General features: G+C 58.0%; 1 protein-coding gene across 1 annotated transcript in view; it reads left to right on the forward strand.

Moving 5' to 3' along the window:
* CHD6 (chromodomain helicase DNA binding protein 6) overlaps positions 1 to 19,323 on the forward strand; it is a 50,550-nt gene that overhangs the window by 3,245 nt on the left and 27,982 nt on the right. The window contains exons 3-19 of the mRNA XM_019473118.1: positions 44 to 425; positions 4,701 to 4,839; positions 5,430 to 5,579; positions 8,526 to 8,591; positions 9,084 to 9,142; positions 9,503 to 9,620; positions 11,085 to 11,171; positions 11,450 to 11,599; positions 11,905 to 12,026; positions 12,652 to 12,895; positions 13,344 to 13,520; positions 15,205 to 15,348; positions 16,131 to 16,386; positions 16,888 to 17,098; positions 17,616 to 17,811; positions 18,363 to 18,527; positions 18,934 to 19,113. Coding sequence (XP_019328663.1) covers positions 44 to 425; positions 4,701 to 4,839; positions 5,430 to 5,579; positions 8,526 to 8,591; positions 9,084 to 9,142; positions 9,503 to 9,620; positions 11,085 to 11,171; positions 11,450 to 11,599; positions 11,905 to 12,026; positions 12,652 to 12,895; positions 13,344 to 13,520; positions 15,205 to 15,348; positions 16,131 to 16,386; positions 16,888 to 17,098; positions 17,616 to 17,811; positions 18,363 to 18,527; positions 18,934 to 19,113 — 2,846 coding nt within the window. The remainder of the gene's footprint in view (positions 1 to 43; positions 426 to 4,700; positions 4,840 to 5,429; positions 5,580 to 8,525; positions 8,592 to 9,083; positions 9,143 to 9,502; positions 9,621 to 11,084; positions 11,172 to 11,449; positions 11,600 to 11,904; positions 12,027 to 12,651; positions 12,896 to 13,343; positions 13,521 to 15,204; positions 15,349 to 16,130; positions 16,387 to 16,887; positions 17,099 to 17,615; positions 17,812 to 18,362; positions 18,528 to 18,933; positions 19,114 to 19,323) is intronic.

The raw sequence follows: 19,323 nt of genomic DNA on the forward strand, positions 1-19,323 counted from the left end.
CCGACAGGGGGGCAGGACGGGGCCCCCCACCGGGTGACGGTGCCGGCCACAGACACGGGCGGCCCGTGCCCCAGAGGAGGAGCCCGACGCGACGGGGCTCCCCAGAAGCGGACAAGCACCCAGAACGGGATGCAGGACAGTGGGGGCGGGGGCACGGGGGTGAAGAAGAAACGGAAGAAAAAGGATCTGGGAGAGCAGGAAGGGGGAGAAAAAGCAGCTGTGGAGGTGAAACCAAAGAGGAGGAGAGAGCCTAAAGAACCAAAAGAGCCTAAAAAGTCTAAGGAGCCCAAGAAGCCGAAGGAGCCCAAGCAGAGGGAGGTGGCCAAGAAGCCCCGGAAACCTCGGGAACCCAAAACCCCCAAGGAGCCTAAAGACAAGAAGAGCGGCTCTGAGCCTGCCCCCAGAGCAAGACCCAAGAAGAGCAGGTGGGTGGTGGTGTGACCTTGACTCTGTGCCTGGTGTGGATGGGGCTGTGGGCTCGCAGGAGCTTTGGCCAAGAGAGCCATGCTGGGCCACCATGTTGCAGGGTGCATGGGCTCCTTGTGCTGAAGGCTGAACGTGCCAGTCGGGAGGCCAGGATGAGCTCTCTGGCCACGCTGAGACAGGACAGGCGGGTGCCCTTTTGGGGATGAGGCCCTTTGAGACCCCAGATCCAGAAGAGGACCAAAGAGTCTTGGCCTCTCCTTGGCCTGACCTTTGTGCCGAGTGTCCTGGGGGGCAGAGGGACCTTAGGGAGGTGTCTCACCAGGACAGCAAGGTGCTGTGTGGCAGAGGGCCTGTCATACCTGTTTTGGGGCGCAGGCAGAGGGTATGTGAGTGAGACGAACCTGACCCTGGGCTGCCAAGCGAGGGTCCCCACACGCCGGGGGGCCGGCAGCCTGCCTTCCCGCGGCTCAGGTTTGGGAGGATGGTGGAGCACATACTGTCTCCTCTCCCTCTCCCTCTCCTGGGCGGCAGGACCTGTCCCTCCCTTGCAGCTGCGGAGCTGTGCTGGCAGCCAAGGCCAGCAGCAGGGGGAGGCCTGAGGACTCTCTCGTACTGCACAGCCCAATGCCACTGCCTCCAGTAATTCCTCATCCTTTTAATTAACAGGCTGATTAGCCAGAAGCTCTGATTTCTTAGCTCTGATTTCTTTTTAAATGGGAACGTGTGCAGATAGCAGAGCAGTCTCAACAGCACCAGCATCATTTGGTTTACTGTTGTGGACTGGCGAGAATAAGTGTTTTTGGAGAGTCCTGTACAAAGCAGGCTTATCGGTTGGAGCTGGGCCCTGCTCATGTACTGTAAATAATCCATAGGATGAATATATTTCTACTGTAAATGGAATTAATACAGGAGCCAGCTGGGAATTTCTCAGCAAAAACTTTCTTTGTTAGAAAACGCCAATTTGGTAGAGCTTCTCTCGATGGCACTTTCCTGGAAATGGTCACCAGAATGGGCATCCCAGGGTCTGTGGGATCTGCCCACCTCTCTCCCGCCGTGGCTGCCTGCAGGACGCATGTGCAGGGCGAGGACCAAGCCCTGGGTCTTCCACAGCCCTGCTCCTTCAGAGCTTGCTGACACCTGGATCCTGGAGAGGCCAGGGCTGTGGAGCCGGTGCCAGGGTGGCTGTTAGTGCCTTGGCGTGGACTGGTGGTGAACAGAAGAAGGTGTGGGGCAGCAAAGCTCCCACGCCAGGCTGGCGGGGAGCTCAGCAGGGCGAGAGCTGGGCGCCGTGTCCCTGGCGGGTCCCTGAGCTGTGCAGCGCTGTCACTTCTGGTATTCCTCGAGCCTGGGGCTCTGCACACGAGGAAGCCAAGCCCCCGCGTTGTTGTGGGCTGGTGAGCCGGAGCAGATGGGGATGGACAGATCAAGTGGACAATGCCAGGAGGGTGAGGGAAGGGCTCCTCAAGGCCTTGAGGAGGCCTGCAGCGGAGGGGCTGGAGGTGGAGAGGGAAGGAGAGGGGCTGCAGGCAAAGAAGGGAAGGATGAAGCCTATGTAAAGGCAGCACTGAGCACCAAGGAGGATCCTGGGATGAGGGATGCAGCTAGCAGCTTTTCCTAATGACACCTCTGCTCCACCAGTAAGAAACTGCCATATGGGCAGTTCACAGAGGTCCACCCCTGCAGTGGGACCTTTGGGACCAGACCAAAGCAGGGGAAGCCTGGTGAACAGCAGACTGTGGAGGCTTGGGCTCCTGGAGGCACTCATGACTCTTGTCCAGGAGCTTGTTGCCACCCTGGCAAGTCCCTTGGCTGACAGCAGTGCCTTCACAGGGTGCTAAAAGCAGCCCATGACAGTGCAACCTGCCATGGGTAGCTGGTGGGCAGGTCACTTCTGCTAGACATGGAGATTGTGGCGGGGTAACCCCAGCTGCAGAGCTGGAGACCCTGGTCCCTCCTGCAAAGTCACAGCAGCGTCTGGGGGTACGAGGAGGGGGGCTGAAGGGGAATCTGCTTGCTGTGCTGGGGGCCAGCGTGTGGAGCCCTGGTGAAGAGGTCACTTCATGCAAAAAAGACCAATTAATGTAACTCCGTAACACATCATGCAGCCAGAAGAAACTGTGTGTGAGTCTGGGAGTGCCACAAAGCTCTGTGCTTTCCTGATGCCCTGTCCCAGTGGAGCCTGAGCCCGTGGTGCTTCCTCCTGCTCACCTGCACCTTCCAGGAGGACCTAGGTCCAGCCCTGCTGCTTGCAAAATCCAGCCTGTGGGTCCTCCTTGCAGCTTCCCCCCCTCCGCAGCCCCTCTTTGAGCCTCTTCTCAGACTGTTGCCTCGGCCTCTGGGTCAGCCACCAGCAAACCCACCCACGGGAGGAATGGCCCGTGGAGGCACCCATGGGTGTCAAGGTGGAAGCTCTGCAGGGAACAGGGCTGTGTCCCCCCCTGTGCCCGCTGCCTGGGACAGAGACAGGGAGGTGGGCTGGGGGCCCCTGGCAGTACAGGGAAGGAGAGGTGAACGGCAGGCAGGGTAAGCACTCCGTGCAGATGAAGTGATTGCTGGGAGTTCTCTAAGTGGCAGATAATGGTGGCATAATTTCTTCTAAATTATTTCTAATCATAGCCAACTACTGGTTCATGAATGAAGCAGTTGTTAATTGTGACTTACAAATCAATATCTTGGGAGTTATTGCTTGGGTGGAAGCAGTGCTTGCAGTGCATTTTCAGGGCCTCTCATTGAAGCGCGGGTGCATGGCCAGGGCATTTTTGGCCTGAACAGCAAATTTTTAACTGCTTGGTTTTTGCGAGTCCCAGGCAAGCAGTGATTTTTCTCATGAAACGGGGGTAAAACCTCAACATGGCTTTGAAACTAACCATTCCTCTGCCACTGTGCAGGTCTGGGATGTGGAGGGGATGATTGGCGGGGCTGTGAGTGAGGAAGGGGATGTTGCTCTTTGAAATCATTCCCTTAACAGTGTTCCTTGCAGAGGGTAGGGATGGATGGGTACGTTGGGAGTGGTTGTTTCTTACCCTGGTGCTTCCTGGGCATGTTCCCTTGCACAGGCAGGTTGTGGTGGGTGCTGGGTGCCACGGGGAGCCAGGTGGCCCTGACCCTGAGAGCGTGCCACGGGGCTGGGCTGCGTCTTTGCATGTTTTATGTTTGCAGGAAGGTGGTGGGACTCACCAGGAGCAGGGCCCAAATCCCCTCCGCGACTTGAGCATGGAGGACAGTTGCCTGGTGGGACAGAGCCTCCCGGTGGGCCCTTGGAGGTGGCGGTGACCGCTGTGGTGGGCCATTGCACTGGTGGGAGTCTGGGACCTGCATCCTCCCCGGGTCCATGGTGATTACGGGGCTTAACTCCTTTCAGCTAAAGGCACAGGCCAGCGTCTGCTGAGCTGCCATCTCAGGAGGGGACTCGGTGCTGTGGCTCAGGGAAGACAAACCACGAGCTGGAGCAGCTTCTGCCTCAACACTGGTGTAAAGGTTTACTGGGGTCTGGCAGGGCTCTGCAGCGCATGCAGGAGGTGGCCGGCAGGATGGCCAGTGCTTCTCAGACTGGGCTAGAAGGTTTGTGTCTGGGGTGCCAGGACACGGGTTGCCTCTGGAGTTGCTGAACTGTATTCCTGACTTTCGTCAGTGCAGGATGTGTTTGTGAGTGCTCTGCTCGGAGCAGGCACCTCGTTGCCGTGGCCTGCTGGGGTTGGCGGTGGGGAGATCCTCCTTGCACCTGCGCTAGACAGAGGTCCCTGCCTCAGTTTCCCAGCTGGGGCAGAGGCTGCCGCGCTCTGGTGCAGGACCTGCCTTCACTGTGGAGACTTCATGGTCTGAGGAAGGGGTCACCCTACCTGGAGGGAAGAGGCTGGCCTGGTTCCTCCCAGCTCATCACCACGCCTGAGCCACTATCCAGAGCATCCTGACCTCACGCATTTGGGCTCCCCATGCCAAAGGAGCAGTGAGGGCTGGTCATGAGCTGAACCCCATCTCCTATAGCCCCTGTGGGGCTGTTCCCCTGGCTGGTGGGAGCCCCCAGCCCCTTTCTGCCCCACACCAGGCCGGGGCAGGTGGACCCTTTCATCCCAGTGTACTGGAATTGGATGGAGAAACACTTGATGGTGATTAATGAGCATCACCGACTGGGGACCCCCAATGCTGGGGAAGGCCCCAGGAGCCTTGAGCTGCCTCTGGGTGATCCTGTGGGAGCAGAGCCCTGTGTGGGTGCCTGCTTGGCTCATCCCCCAGGATCCCTAGGACAAGATCTAACTGTCAGTCTGTCTTGGCAGCAAGGACACCCCTGTGGAGAAGAAGAAGAAAGGGAAGCGGAAAAATGAGATACCAGTGGACAGTTTGGATTTGGATCAGGATCTCCTGAGCCCATCCGTGCAGAGCCCAGAGGAGTCTGCAGAGTCGGCCGACAGCCAGGTATGTTTGAAGCCCTTGGCTGGCTGCTGGTGGGGGAAATCCCGGCTGCCTCTGAGTGGGAGAAGAGCTGGGCCCCAGGGCGCAGTGATCAGAGAACACTTTCAGCAGTGTGGCTGAAACCTGCTGGGGGTTTCAGACTCTGGGGTCGGGGTCTACCAGCCACACTGCTTTAAGTCAGCTGGTGGCCCTGGGTTGGGTGCATGCTGCTGCCCTGGGCGCTGCACGTGTCTCAGCCTTGAGTTTCCCTCCCTTCCATGGCTCCTGGCAGCTCCCCTTTCCCGGCACAGTGCGGGGAGGCAGGTCAGCCCCACAGGGCTTGGGGAGCTGCGTGTGTCTCCACAGGGCTCCACTGCTTCAGGTCTCGGGGGCTGATGGGGTTGTGTGGGTCAGGCATTGATGGAGACCTCGGCACTGCTGTGATGGGTTTACCTCCAAGGGCTGCCTGTTCTTCCCGCCACCTCCATCCCACTGGAGCAGGGGGTGGGCTGGAGATCAGGCAGCCCTGGGGCTTTCTCTCCTCCGCTCAAGCAAGGAGGAGGTACTTGGTCTAGTCGTCTCCCCCATGACTGCCTTTTTCATCCCATACACAGAAACGCCGCTCAGGACGGCAAGTGAAGAGGAGGAAGTACAACGAGGACCTGGATTTCAAGGTGGTGGATGATGACGGCGAGACAATAGCTGTCCTGGGAGCTGGGCGAACCTCCGCACTCTCCGCCTCTACTCTGGCGTGGCAGGCAGAGGTAGAGCTGGATGTGGGACTGGGGTAACAGGGCCTCCTGCCTCCCACAGGGTGTCAGTGCCAAGGTTCAAGGAAGTGGGGGATCCCAGCACAAGGATGGGGTGAGAGTGTGCCTGTCTGCGAGGCTGCAGGCTGGCTTTGCAGGGACTGTGAGTGCACAAAGGGATGGGCAAGAGGCATGCAGGTCCAACTGTCCCCCTCCTGCTTGGAGACTAAGGCCTCTGGAACATGTCATGTAGCTGGACATGTCCCTGAAGGCATGACCCACCCATTGCCCATGCCCACCTTTGCCTCCTGTCTCTGTAGCTCCTGTCCATGAGGTTAGTCTATTATTTTGGCTCTGCCAGCCAAGGGCTTTGTAGGTGCCAGGTCATCGTTTTCTGCCCACATTGCTGATCTCCATCAGTACCTTGGAGTGTAGAGATGCCCAGCCTGACACCTGCCAGCCAAACTGATCTGCCGGGCAGCATGGTAGGGATCTGGGCAGTGTGGCAGGGACCAGCTGGTGTCACTGCAGTTTGGGCCTCACTGCCCTGCCTCCTCTGCCCACTGGTTCAACGCTGGCTCCTGGTGGGTGCTGGCAGTTCCTTCCTGCTGGTCTGTGTGTTGGATCCTGCAGCTCATTCCCTCTCTCTGATCGCTAACAAAGCTGCCAGATAATAATGGTCACTAATTGTTTTCATAGTGTTCCTGTGTCCCTCTCTAGTCCCCTCTTCACAAGGCTTTGGTGTGGGTATTAGTCAGCTCTGTTGTTAAGCCAGTAAATAAGACCTGGCCTGATGCTCCCGGCCTCGCCCGGAGGGCTGCTGCACACCCACGGGAGGTGCTGCCAGTGCTGCTTCAGCTGCTGCCCGGGGCCGTGTCCCAGCTGGACTCCTGGCAGTGATCTCTCCAAGTGAGATTTTCAAAACAGCAGGTGGGAATGGGTTGCCTTTGGCATGTGTCCATGCTGCCACCCTGCTCTCCTCTTAGTCCTGGACTTCCACCTCAATTTGTCCTGCTCCAGATGAATTATTAAAGCTGGTGTCTGACAGCAGCAAGGCTCTCTGCTGAGTGGCTGCTCTGGGCTCCTGCCAGCAGGCATGGCCGGGCCTGGCCGTGGCTGCTCCCAGGGTCAGGACTGACCCGGCAGGGCAAGATGGGAGTGCTGAGGCCTCAGGGCTGCTCTCCCCATGGCCTGGACTTGCAGCTTTCCCCCCTGGATCCTGGCCACGTTCCTCAGCAGCTCTCTGGGGTGGTGCAGGGCTCCTTTGGTAGCCTGCAGGCTGCCAGCGATGAGCCACGGTCCTGTGTAAGCCGGCTGGGCTGCGGGTCAGCATGGGAGCTCCCAGCCATGGAGCGCTGGAGGTGGCTGCGATGGCAGCACTGTGCCCCTGGCCATGTTCACACAAGCCCTTTGTGGCCAGGGTCAAGCTGGAGCCCAGCAGTGCCAGGATGGATGCCTGGGTGTGGGGAAATGGGCACTGCACAGTGGCAGCAGCGGGAGCATCTCTGCATGCTCCCCTCGGCTGTGTTACCCTGGTGTGCGGCAGAGCTCCCCAGATAGGGCAGAAATCCCCCTCTGGGCCACAGGACTGCAGCTGAGGGGCCCAGACAGAGCTGCTGTTACCCTGCTTGCTGTGTTGCAGTGCTGGGTCCAGCATCCTGCCCCACACTGCAGTGGGAGTGCCGAGGCAGCAGGTTGGCTGAGGACTGGGGCATGGAGGGGTTGCTGCAGCCCTGGGCACTGCCTTGGCTTTCCCAGACCCTTTTGGGTGAGTGGTGTGGGATGCCCTGGCTGTCTGTCTCTCCCCAGCCTGCCCTGTGCCTTTCTTGGAGGGGTCTTTCTAGTCTGCAAAGGGACATCTCAGGGCTGCTTTGCCTTGGACCAGACTCTGCCGCCGTCTGAAGGAGATGAACAGAGTCCTCCTCCTTTCTGCTCTGCACTTTGCTCTTCCTCCTGCTGCCATACCATATCCTAGCAAGGGCAGAACTGATATTTCTAATGCAAAAACAAGCTCCACATTTTTATTGTCTGTCCTCTCCCCTTAATCTTTCTGTGCCTCTCCTGCTACAGCGCAGACAGGCACAAGCCCGGTTCACTTGTCCCTTGTCATTCAGTGGGGCTGGTCCTGCCACAGCACGCGGCTGCGAGAGCCTCGACCTCCCCACTTGCCTTGTGCCTGCTGTCTCGGAGCCGGAAGCAGGACAATGTTAGGGCCACCTCCAGCAAACCTCGTGTGCTCAGCGTGAGGGAGTAGGGTGGGAGCCCGTGGGTGGCCAGTGGAAGGTCTCTGCAGCCTCATGGGGTGATTTCCTCATGGCAGAGTCGAAGCCTGCGGAGTGAAGGAGGCGGCACTTTGAGCCTGCTGGGAAGAGCTGCATAGACAGTGGTGGGGCTGAGGTGCTGTTGCCTATGTCCTGTGGCCATGGGCAGGCGGCAGCACCAGAGAATGCCTGTGGCAGGACCCAACAGCCCTGCTCCTGGCTCTGCTGGAGCCCTTGGGGCCATCCAGCACTGTAGGGTTGTATAAATGCCAAGGCAAGTCAGAGATCTGGCATGGAGAGTGGCTGGGAGCAGGAGATGTGCACGTTTTGGCATATTTCCTTCATTAAGTCTCGGGGCAGAAGCACCCAAGCTCCCCCCTCTTTTCTGGGAGACTTGCCACCCTCTCTGGCTGCCCTGGTCTAGCTGGAAGGACCCGCACAGCTAAACACGACAGTGCTGTGGCCTTGCTGGCCTGGGGAGCACAGGCAGAGGGCGAGTGTAGCTGGGCTGGCAGCACCTGCACCCTCGCACCCAGCAAGGATTCCCCAAGCGCAGCTCTCCCAGCTCCCACTGTGCCGGCTCTGCCTGCCCAGCCGGTGGCCTAGGAGAGGAGCAAGCAGCCATTCTGTGCTGGGAGGGTGCCAGAAGCCAAGCCACGCGATGAGCCGGGAAAACAGTGCTCCTCTCTCCTGTCCCTAGGAGCCTCCTGAGGATGACGCCAATATCATTGAGAAGATCCTTGCCTCCAGGATGGTGCAGAAGGAGGTGAGTGGCAAAGATGTCAGTGGGGCTGGAGGTGCCTGGGCAGAGGAGAGACGGGACTTGGCTGCCTTGTGCAGCAGGGATATGAGACGTAGCAGCAGTTGGTGCTGCCATGCATTCCTTGCACTTGCTTTTTGCAGGGTGCTGCTGGGGTATGCCCAGACTGGCACCTTTCTGGGTTGGGGATCAATATGGTGCCTGTCCTGCCCTGGGCACCAGAAAGCCTCTGGAGAGGAGTCAGGCCTGGGCTGATGCCCAGGAGGTGTTTGAGTCCCCCATGCTCAAGGGTGGTCTCACATCACATTCCTGAGGGCCCTGAGCCTCTGGGGCAGGCAGCACGCTGAGCATCTGGCCATCCTCGCCGTCCATGGGGCTCAGCCTGCCTGGAGCCTGTGGCCAGGCAGGGGACGCATGTCTGCGCCCAGGCCACAGAGGATGCCCCCCGGTTTCTGCACAGGCTCTGACTGTTGCTAACTCTTCTTCCCTCGGTTTCAGGCTCATCCCGGAGGCCTGGCATTTGAGATGGAGGAGTTCTACGTCAAGTACAGGAACTTGTACGTGCAGTGTTGTGGTGCTCTGTGCCGCGGCAGTGGGCCCTGTGCATGCAGGAGTGAGGGCTGTAAGCTCCCACCTCTGTCCCATCCCCAGCTGCAGCCCCAGCATCCCTGTCTCGCTGCCCCTGTCCTCCTGAGCCAGCCCTGGTGGAGGGAAGCAGGAAAGCTGCTGCAGCCGCAGTGCTCTGTCTTGGCCTGGACCTGGGCCACGGCTTCCTCCAGTTTGGGGTTTCACATGGCGAGGCATAGGCTGGGTGTTCTCTGGGTCACTGGGAGATCACTGCTGGTCTGCGTGGCAGATGGGATGGGGCCCAAAGGTCTCTTTGGTCATGTTTTGTTGATTTCTTTTTTCCTCTGCAGCTCCTACCTCCACTGTAAGTGGGCAACTCTAGAGGAGCTGGAGAAGGACCCCAGGATCTCCCAGAAGATAAAGCGCTTCCGGAACAAGCAGGCTCAGATGAAGCATATTTTTACAGAGGTGAGAGCTGAGTGTGGCAAGCAGCTGTGCCTGACCCTGGCACACCTGGGCCCGGTGCGGTGGCTGAGCAGGCCAAGAGCTGAGCGCTGCCTCTGGCACCTCCCTGCCTAGGTGAGACCAGCTTTAGGGCCAAAATTGAGGGCTGGAGTGGGCAGGCAGGGCTCACTGTGCAGCTGTGCCTGCCCTGCCTGAGCTCTGCCGTAGCTCAGTGATCTTGGAATGCTGCCCAGAGCCCTGCCTGTGCCCCCTTGCTGACACCATGGCAATGCCCAGGCATCAGCATGGCACCTTGAGCTCCCAGGCTGGTTTGAACCAGGGCACAGCACAAGAGGGTGAGCGGGTGGGGATGCTGGAGCCAAGGGGCCATGACGGTGCCCTGAACACCCACGGTGTGACTGGGAAAGGTATGGGCAGGGTGACAAATGTCTCTTGCCAGGCACTGCCAACCCTGGAAGCGTTGCTCAATGGGAGGGAGGGCAGCGTGCAGTGCTGGAGATGCTTTCATGGTGGAGCAGAGATGCTATGGGAGAGAGGGAGCTATAAATACTTGGGCTTAGGGCAGCTCCTGCCTGCTCTGCTCTATAAGCAGATTAATCTTGTTTAATATGAAAGGTGTTATATAATTTATCTTGCTGCTTGTTGTTGGATCTCCTCAAACTGCCCCTTACAGGTGTAAATCAGGCCAGTAGGCTATGAAAATTTCTCCATGGATGTAGCTGGAAAGCTGAGGGGGTGTGTAAAATTTCTCAGTCCCAAGTCCGTTTGGGTCTTTCCTAGGATGCAAAGAAAAAGCATGTGTTGGAACGCACTGTACCACTAACAATTTAGCAAGGAGCAAATGCTCTTTCCTGTGACTAACTGGGTCTTGGGGAGCTGTGAACATAGAAGCCTGTTTTTTCTCCTTCCCAAGCCCTAGACAATGTGTCTCTGACGACCACTGCTAGTCTAAAGCCCACTCTTCCCCAGGTGTTCCTGGCAGTAGGATGAGCCCTTGCCTCATGAGTGGTTGCTGCTGGTGACTGCTGAGCTGAAGGTGGGGAGAGAGAGGTAGAGACAGAGAACAAGGTGTCATCCCTTGCAGAGGAGTGGAGTTCATCGGGTGCTATGTGTGCCTCTGTGCTGTGGCAGTCACAGCTCTGGATGCTGCACATAAGCTGGAGCATACAGCTCAGGGCTTTGTACCTTGAGGCCAGATGGGCTGGAGTGGATGTTCCTGCCTCCCAGCAAGGGCAGCATGGAGCCTGTGGCCACTCTAAAGCAAGAGCTTTGCCTTCTGCAGGGCTCCTGCATCCTCCCTGCCCAGAGACAGATGTCACGTACCTGCATCCAGGGCACTTGGTGTGCTGCGCACAGCTAGCAGCATCCTGGGGACAGATGTCCTGCAGCTGTTTACTCATGCCCGCCATCTGTTTAACCCTGGAATCACCTTGAACTTACCTCTCTTTTCACTCTTTGCTGTCGCAGCCTGATGAGGATTTGTTCAACCCGGACTATGTGGAGGTAGATCGAATTCTGGAGGTCGCTCACACGAAGGACCCTGACACCGGGGAGGTGAGTGGCTGCATTGCTTGCTTGCCCCACGGAGGGAGGGAGGCTTGGCAGGAGGCCCAGACCCACAAGATGCATTGCATGTCATCTCTGAGCACCCTGAGGCCTTCCCAGCCTTGCGCAGCCTGAGCCCTGTCCCCGTGGACCCCTTGGCACAGGGGTAAATGGAAGGCTGCTGACCGTCCCTGTGACTCGCTCTCAGTCGCAGTCTGCGCCCGCACGCTGGGGCTGAGTGGCCGTGAGCCCTGCGCTGTCTCTGAGCCTATCTGTCTGCACTGCAGGAGGTGACTCACTACCTGGTGAAGTGGTGCTCACTGCCCTACGAGGAGAGCACCTGGGAGCTGGAGGAGGATGTCGACCCAGGGAAGATTAAAGAGTTTGAAGCCCTCCAAATCCCTCCAGAAATCAAGCACATGGTAACGTACCCAGAGGTAACGTACCCGGCTGGCAGCTCGCTGCCCTGGGCAGGCAGGGACTGTCTGTGTCATGCACAGGTCCAGCAGTGCTGACCTTCTTATCCCTGCTGCTGCAGTTCAATCCCCATATCCTTCCCTCTGGATGGGTTAGTTAACAGTATCCGAGGGTGGGATCCGGAGGCCAAGACCTTGCTGTGAATCAGCTGTCAATGACTGTTCTGAAGTGTTGTCCTGATGCACAGCCCCAGAAGTGGGATCTGGCCTCGCTGAGCGTTAGCCTCTTCTTCTTCATGGACCTTGCTCCTGCTCTCTCCTCCTAGGAGCGCCCGGCATCTGAGTCCTGGCAGAAACTGGAGAAGTCCCGGGAGTATAAGAACAGCAACCAGCTGCGGGAGTATCAGCTGGAGGGAATGAACTGGCTGCTCTTTAACTGGTATAACAGGTGAGGAGGGGCTGGAGCCCTGTGCTCCCATGAGGAGTCCTGCTGGCAGTGGGGCCCTGGTGTGTCCAGTCACAGGAGCAGCAGAGCTGGGGGAGCAGAGCTGAAAAACAGGGGCCTGACAGAGCAGCTGCTGAGACCTTCCAGTGCTGGAACTGGCAGGCAGCTGTCAGAAAAATTGTGTTTGTTTTAGCTTTGCAACTGAGTCTTTAAGAATGTTTCTCCCTGGTAAATGCTGATGAGTCTTGGAGATAGTAGGGCTTAGCTATGCGTCTAAGATACACCTGATTTTTGGTACTGGCCAGGCTACTGGTGACCCATTCCTGTGGCAGGAGTGCGGGAATATGCATGTTCTCAGCTGCAGCAGGCCATCAGATGCATCTTTCACTGGCTAGTGAGGACAGCATCTTTCACACTAACTTTGAGTGCATCATCTTGCAAGAAATTGGATGGTCTGGCTTACCCAGACCGGTTTGGGCCACTGTACCAATGTCGACTCACCCTCCACACTGCAGGGTCAGAGAAGTGTGGGTGGAGGTGATGTGCCTGACATCCCATCAAGGAGTTGGCAACAGGGTGGTTCCTGCCCCTGAGAGCCACATTCACCTGCCCCTGTCCATCTCTGCAGGAAGAACTGCATCCTGGCTGACGAGATGGGGCTGGGGAAGACAATCCAGTCAATCACCTTCCTCTCAGAAATATTCCTGATGGGCATCCATGGCCCCTTCCTCATCATCGCACCTCTCTCCACCATCACCAACTGGGAGAGGGAGTTCCGCACCTGGACGGAGATGAATGCTATCGTGTACCATGGCAGCCAGATCAGCCGGCAGATGATCCAGCAGTACGAGATGGTGTACAGGGACACACAGGTGATTGACGCACACAACACTCCTAGATGCATTCCCCAGCCCTGGCTTCCTTTACTTGGGAAGCACTGAGCTGCATGTGGAGCTTGTGGTTCATCTGGAGAGAGAAAGGTGATCTTTTAAGACTCCTTTGCTGGCATGGACTCAGGATGCACTGTGTATGAGTGAAGAACAGGCCCAACTCATGCAGAAAGGGGAAAATACAGCAGAGCCCCAGCCACATTTCTTGTCCAGGCCTGTTTGTCTGCCCTGAAGCAGTGTCTGGTTTGGAGAGATGCAGTCTGCGGCCAGAGGGGAGGCTTGCAGGAACCTGCCCACTGCTTGAGAGAGATGAATCTAGGGAAATCCCAGCTGGGACCCAGATGCTAACACTGATATGTTGACAGGATGTCTGACAGTGCCCTGCCACCCTTCAGGAGTCAAGTACTGCATATGGTTTATGTCTCCCTAGGGTAACGCTCTCCCTGGGATCTTCAAGTTCCAGGTGGTTATCACCACCTTTGAGATGATCCTTGCCGACTGCCCGGAGCTGAAGAAGATCCAGTGGCGTTGCGTGGTCATTGACGAGGCACATCGCCTGAAGAACAGGAACTGCAAACTCCTGGAGGGGCTAAAGCTCATGGCCCTGGTGAGCATGTCCTGCCCAGGTTCACGTGAGAGCAGGGTGGGCCAGAGATGGCCATGCCTAGCAGTCAGATGCCACTGCCAGCTGCTCAGGCCCAGTGCCAGGGCTGAGAGCTCCTTGTCAGAGGGAAAACCGTCCAGGACCCATCAGGTCACTGAAGCAGTGCCAGTGACAGGGCGCCCTTTGATGGATGGGGCACTGGTGCCCTGCAGCCATCACAAACTCCTTTTTGCTGAAGTGGGATATTAACCCACAGTAGACCAAGTCCCCTATGCCTTCCCATCTGTGTGCACTCCCTGGCAGAGCACTGTCTGGCCTTGCAGCACAGCTTAGGCTGCTGCAGCACATGGAGGCAGTTGCTGACCAGCTGTGCGCAGCATCCTCTGGCCGTGGTGTGCCTTGTACCCTGCAGTGAGCAGGGCTGCAGTATTCAAGCTGGTTTCTTACTGCTCTGCAAACATGGGACCAGTCCGTGCCAGGAATGGGGGTGCAGGACTGTGCGTGGTGAAAAAGGGATCAATGAGCTGCTCTGAGAAATGAATTTGGATGTCCAGCTCCTTTCCAGCCCTGGGAAAGACAGCACTGCTGTTTGCTGGACCGAGGGCCATCAGGCCTATTGGATCTCCCAGCCCTACCCAGCTTCCATCACACTCAGCTGTAGCTGGGCCAGGCCTCCGAAAATTATTAGTCTTATGTCTGCAGTTCCCAAAGACTCTGCTGTTTCCCCGTGACCTTGTGTGTTGTGCAGGTCCCTGCTGGGTTGTTAGCAGCCTGGGGCAAAGCAGGATTGCTGCTGACCCCCCTTCGTAACCATCACCTTCCTTTGTACAAGTCCTTTGGGAGCCTTACAATTGCCCGTCTTTCATAGCTGGTGACTCCTGGGGACATTCCCCGCATTAGGTTGGGCAGGAGGATTAGCCTGAGCACAGAGCAAGCACCCAAGTCTCTGACAGTGCTGGGACAGAGCAGATGGTGCGCCCCGGGAGGCCTGAAGCCAGAGCCCGCAGTGTCGGCACAGGGAAGGGAGTGCATTCTCCTTGAGGGGTCATCCGCTCCTCACCCCCTCAGGTCTTGGGCAGTTGTCTGGACCCCTGTCTCCTTCTATTGTGCATGTACCTACATGGTGAACCTCTAATAAAAGCTCCTCCTTGTTCCCAGTGCACACTTGACGCAGTCATACGTGCCCCTGCTGATTTTGGAGCACCCTGCTCACGCTGGCCCTAGCAGCAGGTCTCTGATGCCCCTCGGTATCACATGGCTCTGGGACGTGTTCCCTCTTGTTCTACCCAAGCCCTGAAGAGGGACATCCTGCCCCCAGGTGCATGGAGGCTTGGGTTCTGTCAGCGTCCCCGTCCGGTGCCAGCACAGCCCTACCTGAGGGTCTTGTGCCAGGGCAGGGCTGAAGCCTGGGAGCAGTGTGGGATTCTCAGTTTTGGCTGTTGTTGCTGCACAGAGCTGGACTGGGACACATCCAGGGGAGCATCCTGGAAGCCACAAGACAGTGTTGCGTGGCAGTGTCTGGGTCAGGGCTGGCACCACGGCCAGGGGAGCCTTTCAGGGAGTGCGTGTGCCCCCAGGCCACCCAGAGTGCTCCTGAGGCTGGAAGACAAAGAGCATTGTGCTCTTGGGACCCCTTGGACCCAGCCAGTGTGTCTGAGCCCTCAACCTGTTTTCTGTGTATACCCAGGAGCATAAGGTGCTGCTCACAGGAACCCCCCTGCAGAACTCGGTGGAGGAGCTCTTCAGCCTCCTGAATTTCCTGGAGCCACAGCAGTTCCCCTCAGAGACAGCCTTCCTGGAGGAGTTTGGAGACCTGAAGACAGAGGAACAGGTACCTAGAAGAGTGATGCTGGTGACTGTTAGCACAGGCCACTGGGATGCATGGTCACCAAGACAGGCACGCACTCAGACATGTGCTTCATGGAAGTGAATAGGACTCCTCATGCCAGGAGAAGCAAAGTTGTGACAGAGCCCCCAGCACTGCTTTGGAGAGAGGAGACCAGCCTGTGCCAAGGCAGTGGTCTGCTCCCCACCTAGCTCCCTGCTGCCCCTTGCATGCTTGGGCAGCACAGCTCACCCGACTTTCCCACCTGATCTGTCCCCGAGACCAACAGGAGTGTAGGGGGATCAGTAAGTCCATGTGTCAGTCGCCCCTGTCAGGTTCCCCTGGGGAGCTGTCCTCCAAAGTTCCCCTTGAGCATGCGTCACAGAAAGCAGCTCAGTCCCCTGGGCTGTCTCGCTACCATTTGAATGTCTGGCTTAAGTGGAGATTGCACAAAGATCATCATTCTGAGGGAGCAGGCACGGGCACATAGAGCAACCATCATCTCAGCTGCTATCAAAGATCTCAGCTCTCCTCCTGCAGCAGACACATTTACCCAAGGCTGCCAGCAGCAGAAGCGTGTGGAGTTCATGGCCCAGGGTCACTCACATGCCTGCCCCAAGGAAGCCGGCCCCTGAAGTTGTCCTGGCTGTCAGCAGAGCAGCTGCTTCATGGTCATTTGTAGTGGGTTTCCAGCCTGGGGAGGCTCTAGCGTTGCAGGCCACTCCGCTGTTGTCACCATGTGCTTGCCATGCAGGGAGGGCAGTGAATCTCTGCGCTTGCTCTGGCAGGTGAAGAAGCTGCAGTCCATCCTGAAGCCCATGATGCTGCGACGGCTGAAGGATGATGTAGAGAAGAATCTGGCACCCAAGCAGGAGACCATCATTGAGGTGGAGCTGACCAATATCCAGAAGAAATACTACCGGGCCATCCTGGAGAAGAACTTCTCCTTCCTCTCCAAGGGTGCCAACCAGCACAATATGCCCAACCTCATCAACACTATGATGGAGCTGCGGAAGTGCTGCAATCACCCATATCTCATCAACGGTGAGGGCTGTGCACAGGAGGTGTGGGGGGGACGGATATCACTGCAACATTTACTGGTCACTACCTGCAGAGCTCACCCAGCTTGGGAGCCAGCTGAGGCCCTCATGCCATCTGCTGCTGGTGTGGTTGTGCATCCAGGCCCAGCACAGGATGCAGTGATCTGCCTTGTTGCCCTCATGGGCAGCCCAGCTCCCTGCAAATGCTGCTCGCTGTTGGGCACCTCAGGGTCTTGCGAGGCTTGCTATGTTTGGGGGTATTCTGGCATGGGACCCTCTCCAACATCCCAGCCTGGCTTGTTCTGCCAAGAGCTGGTGCAAGCCCTGAAGAAGGAGTAGAGTCACAGGAGTGAAGGGGCTTCTGGAGGTCTCTAATCAACCTCCCTAGATCTGATTGCATGGGTTCTGTTCCTCGTGTGGTGGCTTGCTGTTGCCCTGGACAGGAGGCTGGGGGCAGCTGCACTGCCAGCCTTGCCAAGAGCTCACGTCCCTTCTCACCTGGCAGGGGCAGAGGAGAAAATCCTGGAAGACTTCCGTAAAACACACAGCCCGGAGGCGCCAGACTTCCAGCTGCAGGCAATGATCCAGGCGGCTGGGAAGCTGGTGCTCATTGATAAGCTGCTTCCCAAGCTGATTGCCGGTGGGCACAAGGTGCTCATCTTCTCCCAGATGGTGCGCTGCCTCGACATCCTGGAAGACTATCTCATTCAGAGGCGGTTAGTACAGGCTTCAGCATTCACCACAGCTCCTCCACATCACCTCCATCCTGCACTGTAGATACAGAGTGGAAACAGCCCAAGGTGGGGATTTGGCCATTCTGTGCCCATGTACCAAAGAATCTGAGTTACAAGCTACTGCTGGTGGCTGCAGAGACCCCAAAGCTGGGCAGCTCTGACCTGTCCATTCTGCGTTGCCCGGGGCTAGTCCTAAGAGTGACCAAATGGAAGTAGGCCCTTCCCTTGGTCCTGGTTCCCATGAGCCTCATATCCATGCACCACGCGTGGGGTCATTGATGATTTTGCCATCATAAGAGGAACGACTTTTGGGAACAACTACAGTGCACACAGGCTGATGGGGCCAGAGCCTCCACCTGTGCACAGGTCCTGCCAGTAAGTCCCAGCTGCCTGCATGCCCACACACAGCCTGGGGGAAGGAGCAAGAAGGGGTTTGTAAGCTGCAGCCAGTTCAGGCCCTGCTGTGATCCTGCTCTCACCTCTTCCCCTCTCGGAGCAGGTACACCTATGAGCGCATTGATGGGCGGGTGCGCGGGAACCTGCGCCAAGCTGCCATCGACCGCTTCTGCAAGCCCGACTCGGATCGCTTCGTCTTTCTCCTGTGCACGCGGGCAGGTGGGCTGGGCATCAACCTTACCGCTGCTGACACTTGCATCATCTTTGATTCAGACTGGAACCCACAGAACGACCTCCAGGTAACAGGCTGGGCCGGGACAGGCTGCCGGGAGGTCCTGCAGCACAGCTCCTGTCACTCATGCCAGCCGGGGAGGGAAGGGCAGCAGCACCCGGCTGTACTGGGCATGGGGTGCTGTGCTGGGAGAGCCGGCAGGAGTGCAGGCAGAGGGGACATGTCATGGGGGAGATCACGGTGTGGCGCTAAAAGCATGGGTGGGCCACAGGCCAGGCAACACTTTGTCCATACCTGGTGTTGGAGGGGGTGAAGTGTTGGGTGCTCCCATCTGCAGAGAGCCAAGGCTGACACAAGCCTGAGCCCTGTGTCCTTGCCCGGGGGTGCAGGGGTCTCTGATTCCTGCTCCACAACTGTGCAGGCCTGGCGCTAACCAGCACCTGTTGGCAGACCCCTGCCAGGTCAGCCACAGGCAGTAGATGAGGGTGCTCTGGTGGGTGGGAGCTGACTGTGGCTCAGGTGGGTGAGTGGTGGGTGCTGATGCAGGGTGCCACAAGCCACATGGTCCCCATCCTGCTGGGCTCACTGTGCTTGATGCTGTGCCCTCTGCACTCCCAGGCTCAAGCTCGCTGCCACCGGATTGGGCAGAGCAAGGCGGTGAAAGTCTATCGCCTCATCACCAGGAACTCCTACGAGCGGGAGATGTTCGACAAGGCCAGCCTGAAGCTGGGCCTGGATAAGGCTGTGCTGCAGGACATCAACCGCAAGGGCAGCACCAATGGGGTAGGATGGCTGTCAGAGTGGGGCTAGGCGGGAGGCACTGCGGGAGAGCTCTCTTCCTTCCCCTGCAAGTCACTGTGAGGTCGGAGCAGAGACCTGGGCAGGCTTCTGGGGAGGGAGAGCCCAGTCCCACACACTCGCATTGCTGCTGTTTGGCCTGGCAGGCTGTCTCTGCACTGCCATGGGGTTGGGTGACACATGTGGTACTGTGTATGGGTGACAGGGACTGAAATTCCTGACAGTCCCTCAGGCAGTGTTGTGAAGTAACCTCTTTGCTGTAGCAGCAGCAGGTCTGGGTTGGCTTGGGGCATCTCTGCCCTCCCTCCTGGGGCAGATGGAAGAGCCTTCTCCTGCTGTGCAGTACCCAGGGTGGCTGGCCAGGTCGGTGATGCCCCCGTGTTTTGGGCAGGTTCAGCAGCTCTCAAAGATGGAGGTGGAGGACCTGCTGCGGAAGGGTGCCTACGGCGCTCTCATGGATGAGGAGGATGAAGGATCAAAGTTCTGCGAGGAAGACATTGATCAGATCCTCCAGCGCAGGACACAGACCATCACGATCCAGTCTGAGGGGAAGGGCTCCACCTTTGCCAAGGTGTGCTATGCTCCATCAGGAGGGAAGGGGGACTCCCCCCGGGGTGGTAGGGGACATGCTGGGAGCGCACAGGGCAGTAGTGGTGGGCTTACTTCTTACCCGTGTGTAGAGACATGTCCACGTGGATGCCAAGCTCTCCTGCCTGTCCTGCTGCACCCAGGAGTGAGATGTTGCTGGGGCACGGCAGCAGCTTGGTCTCCTGTCTCACTG

This window comes from Aptenodytes forsteri, unplaced genomic scaffold, assembly GCF_000699145.1.
Source record: "Aptenodytes forsteri isolate BGI_AS27 unplaced genomic scaffold, ASM69914v1 Scaffold38, whole genome shotgun sequence".
Classification (NCBI taxonomy): domain Eukaryota; kingdom Metazoa; phylum Chordata; class Aves; order Sphenisciformes; family Spheniscidae; genus Aptenodytes; species Aptenodytes forsteri.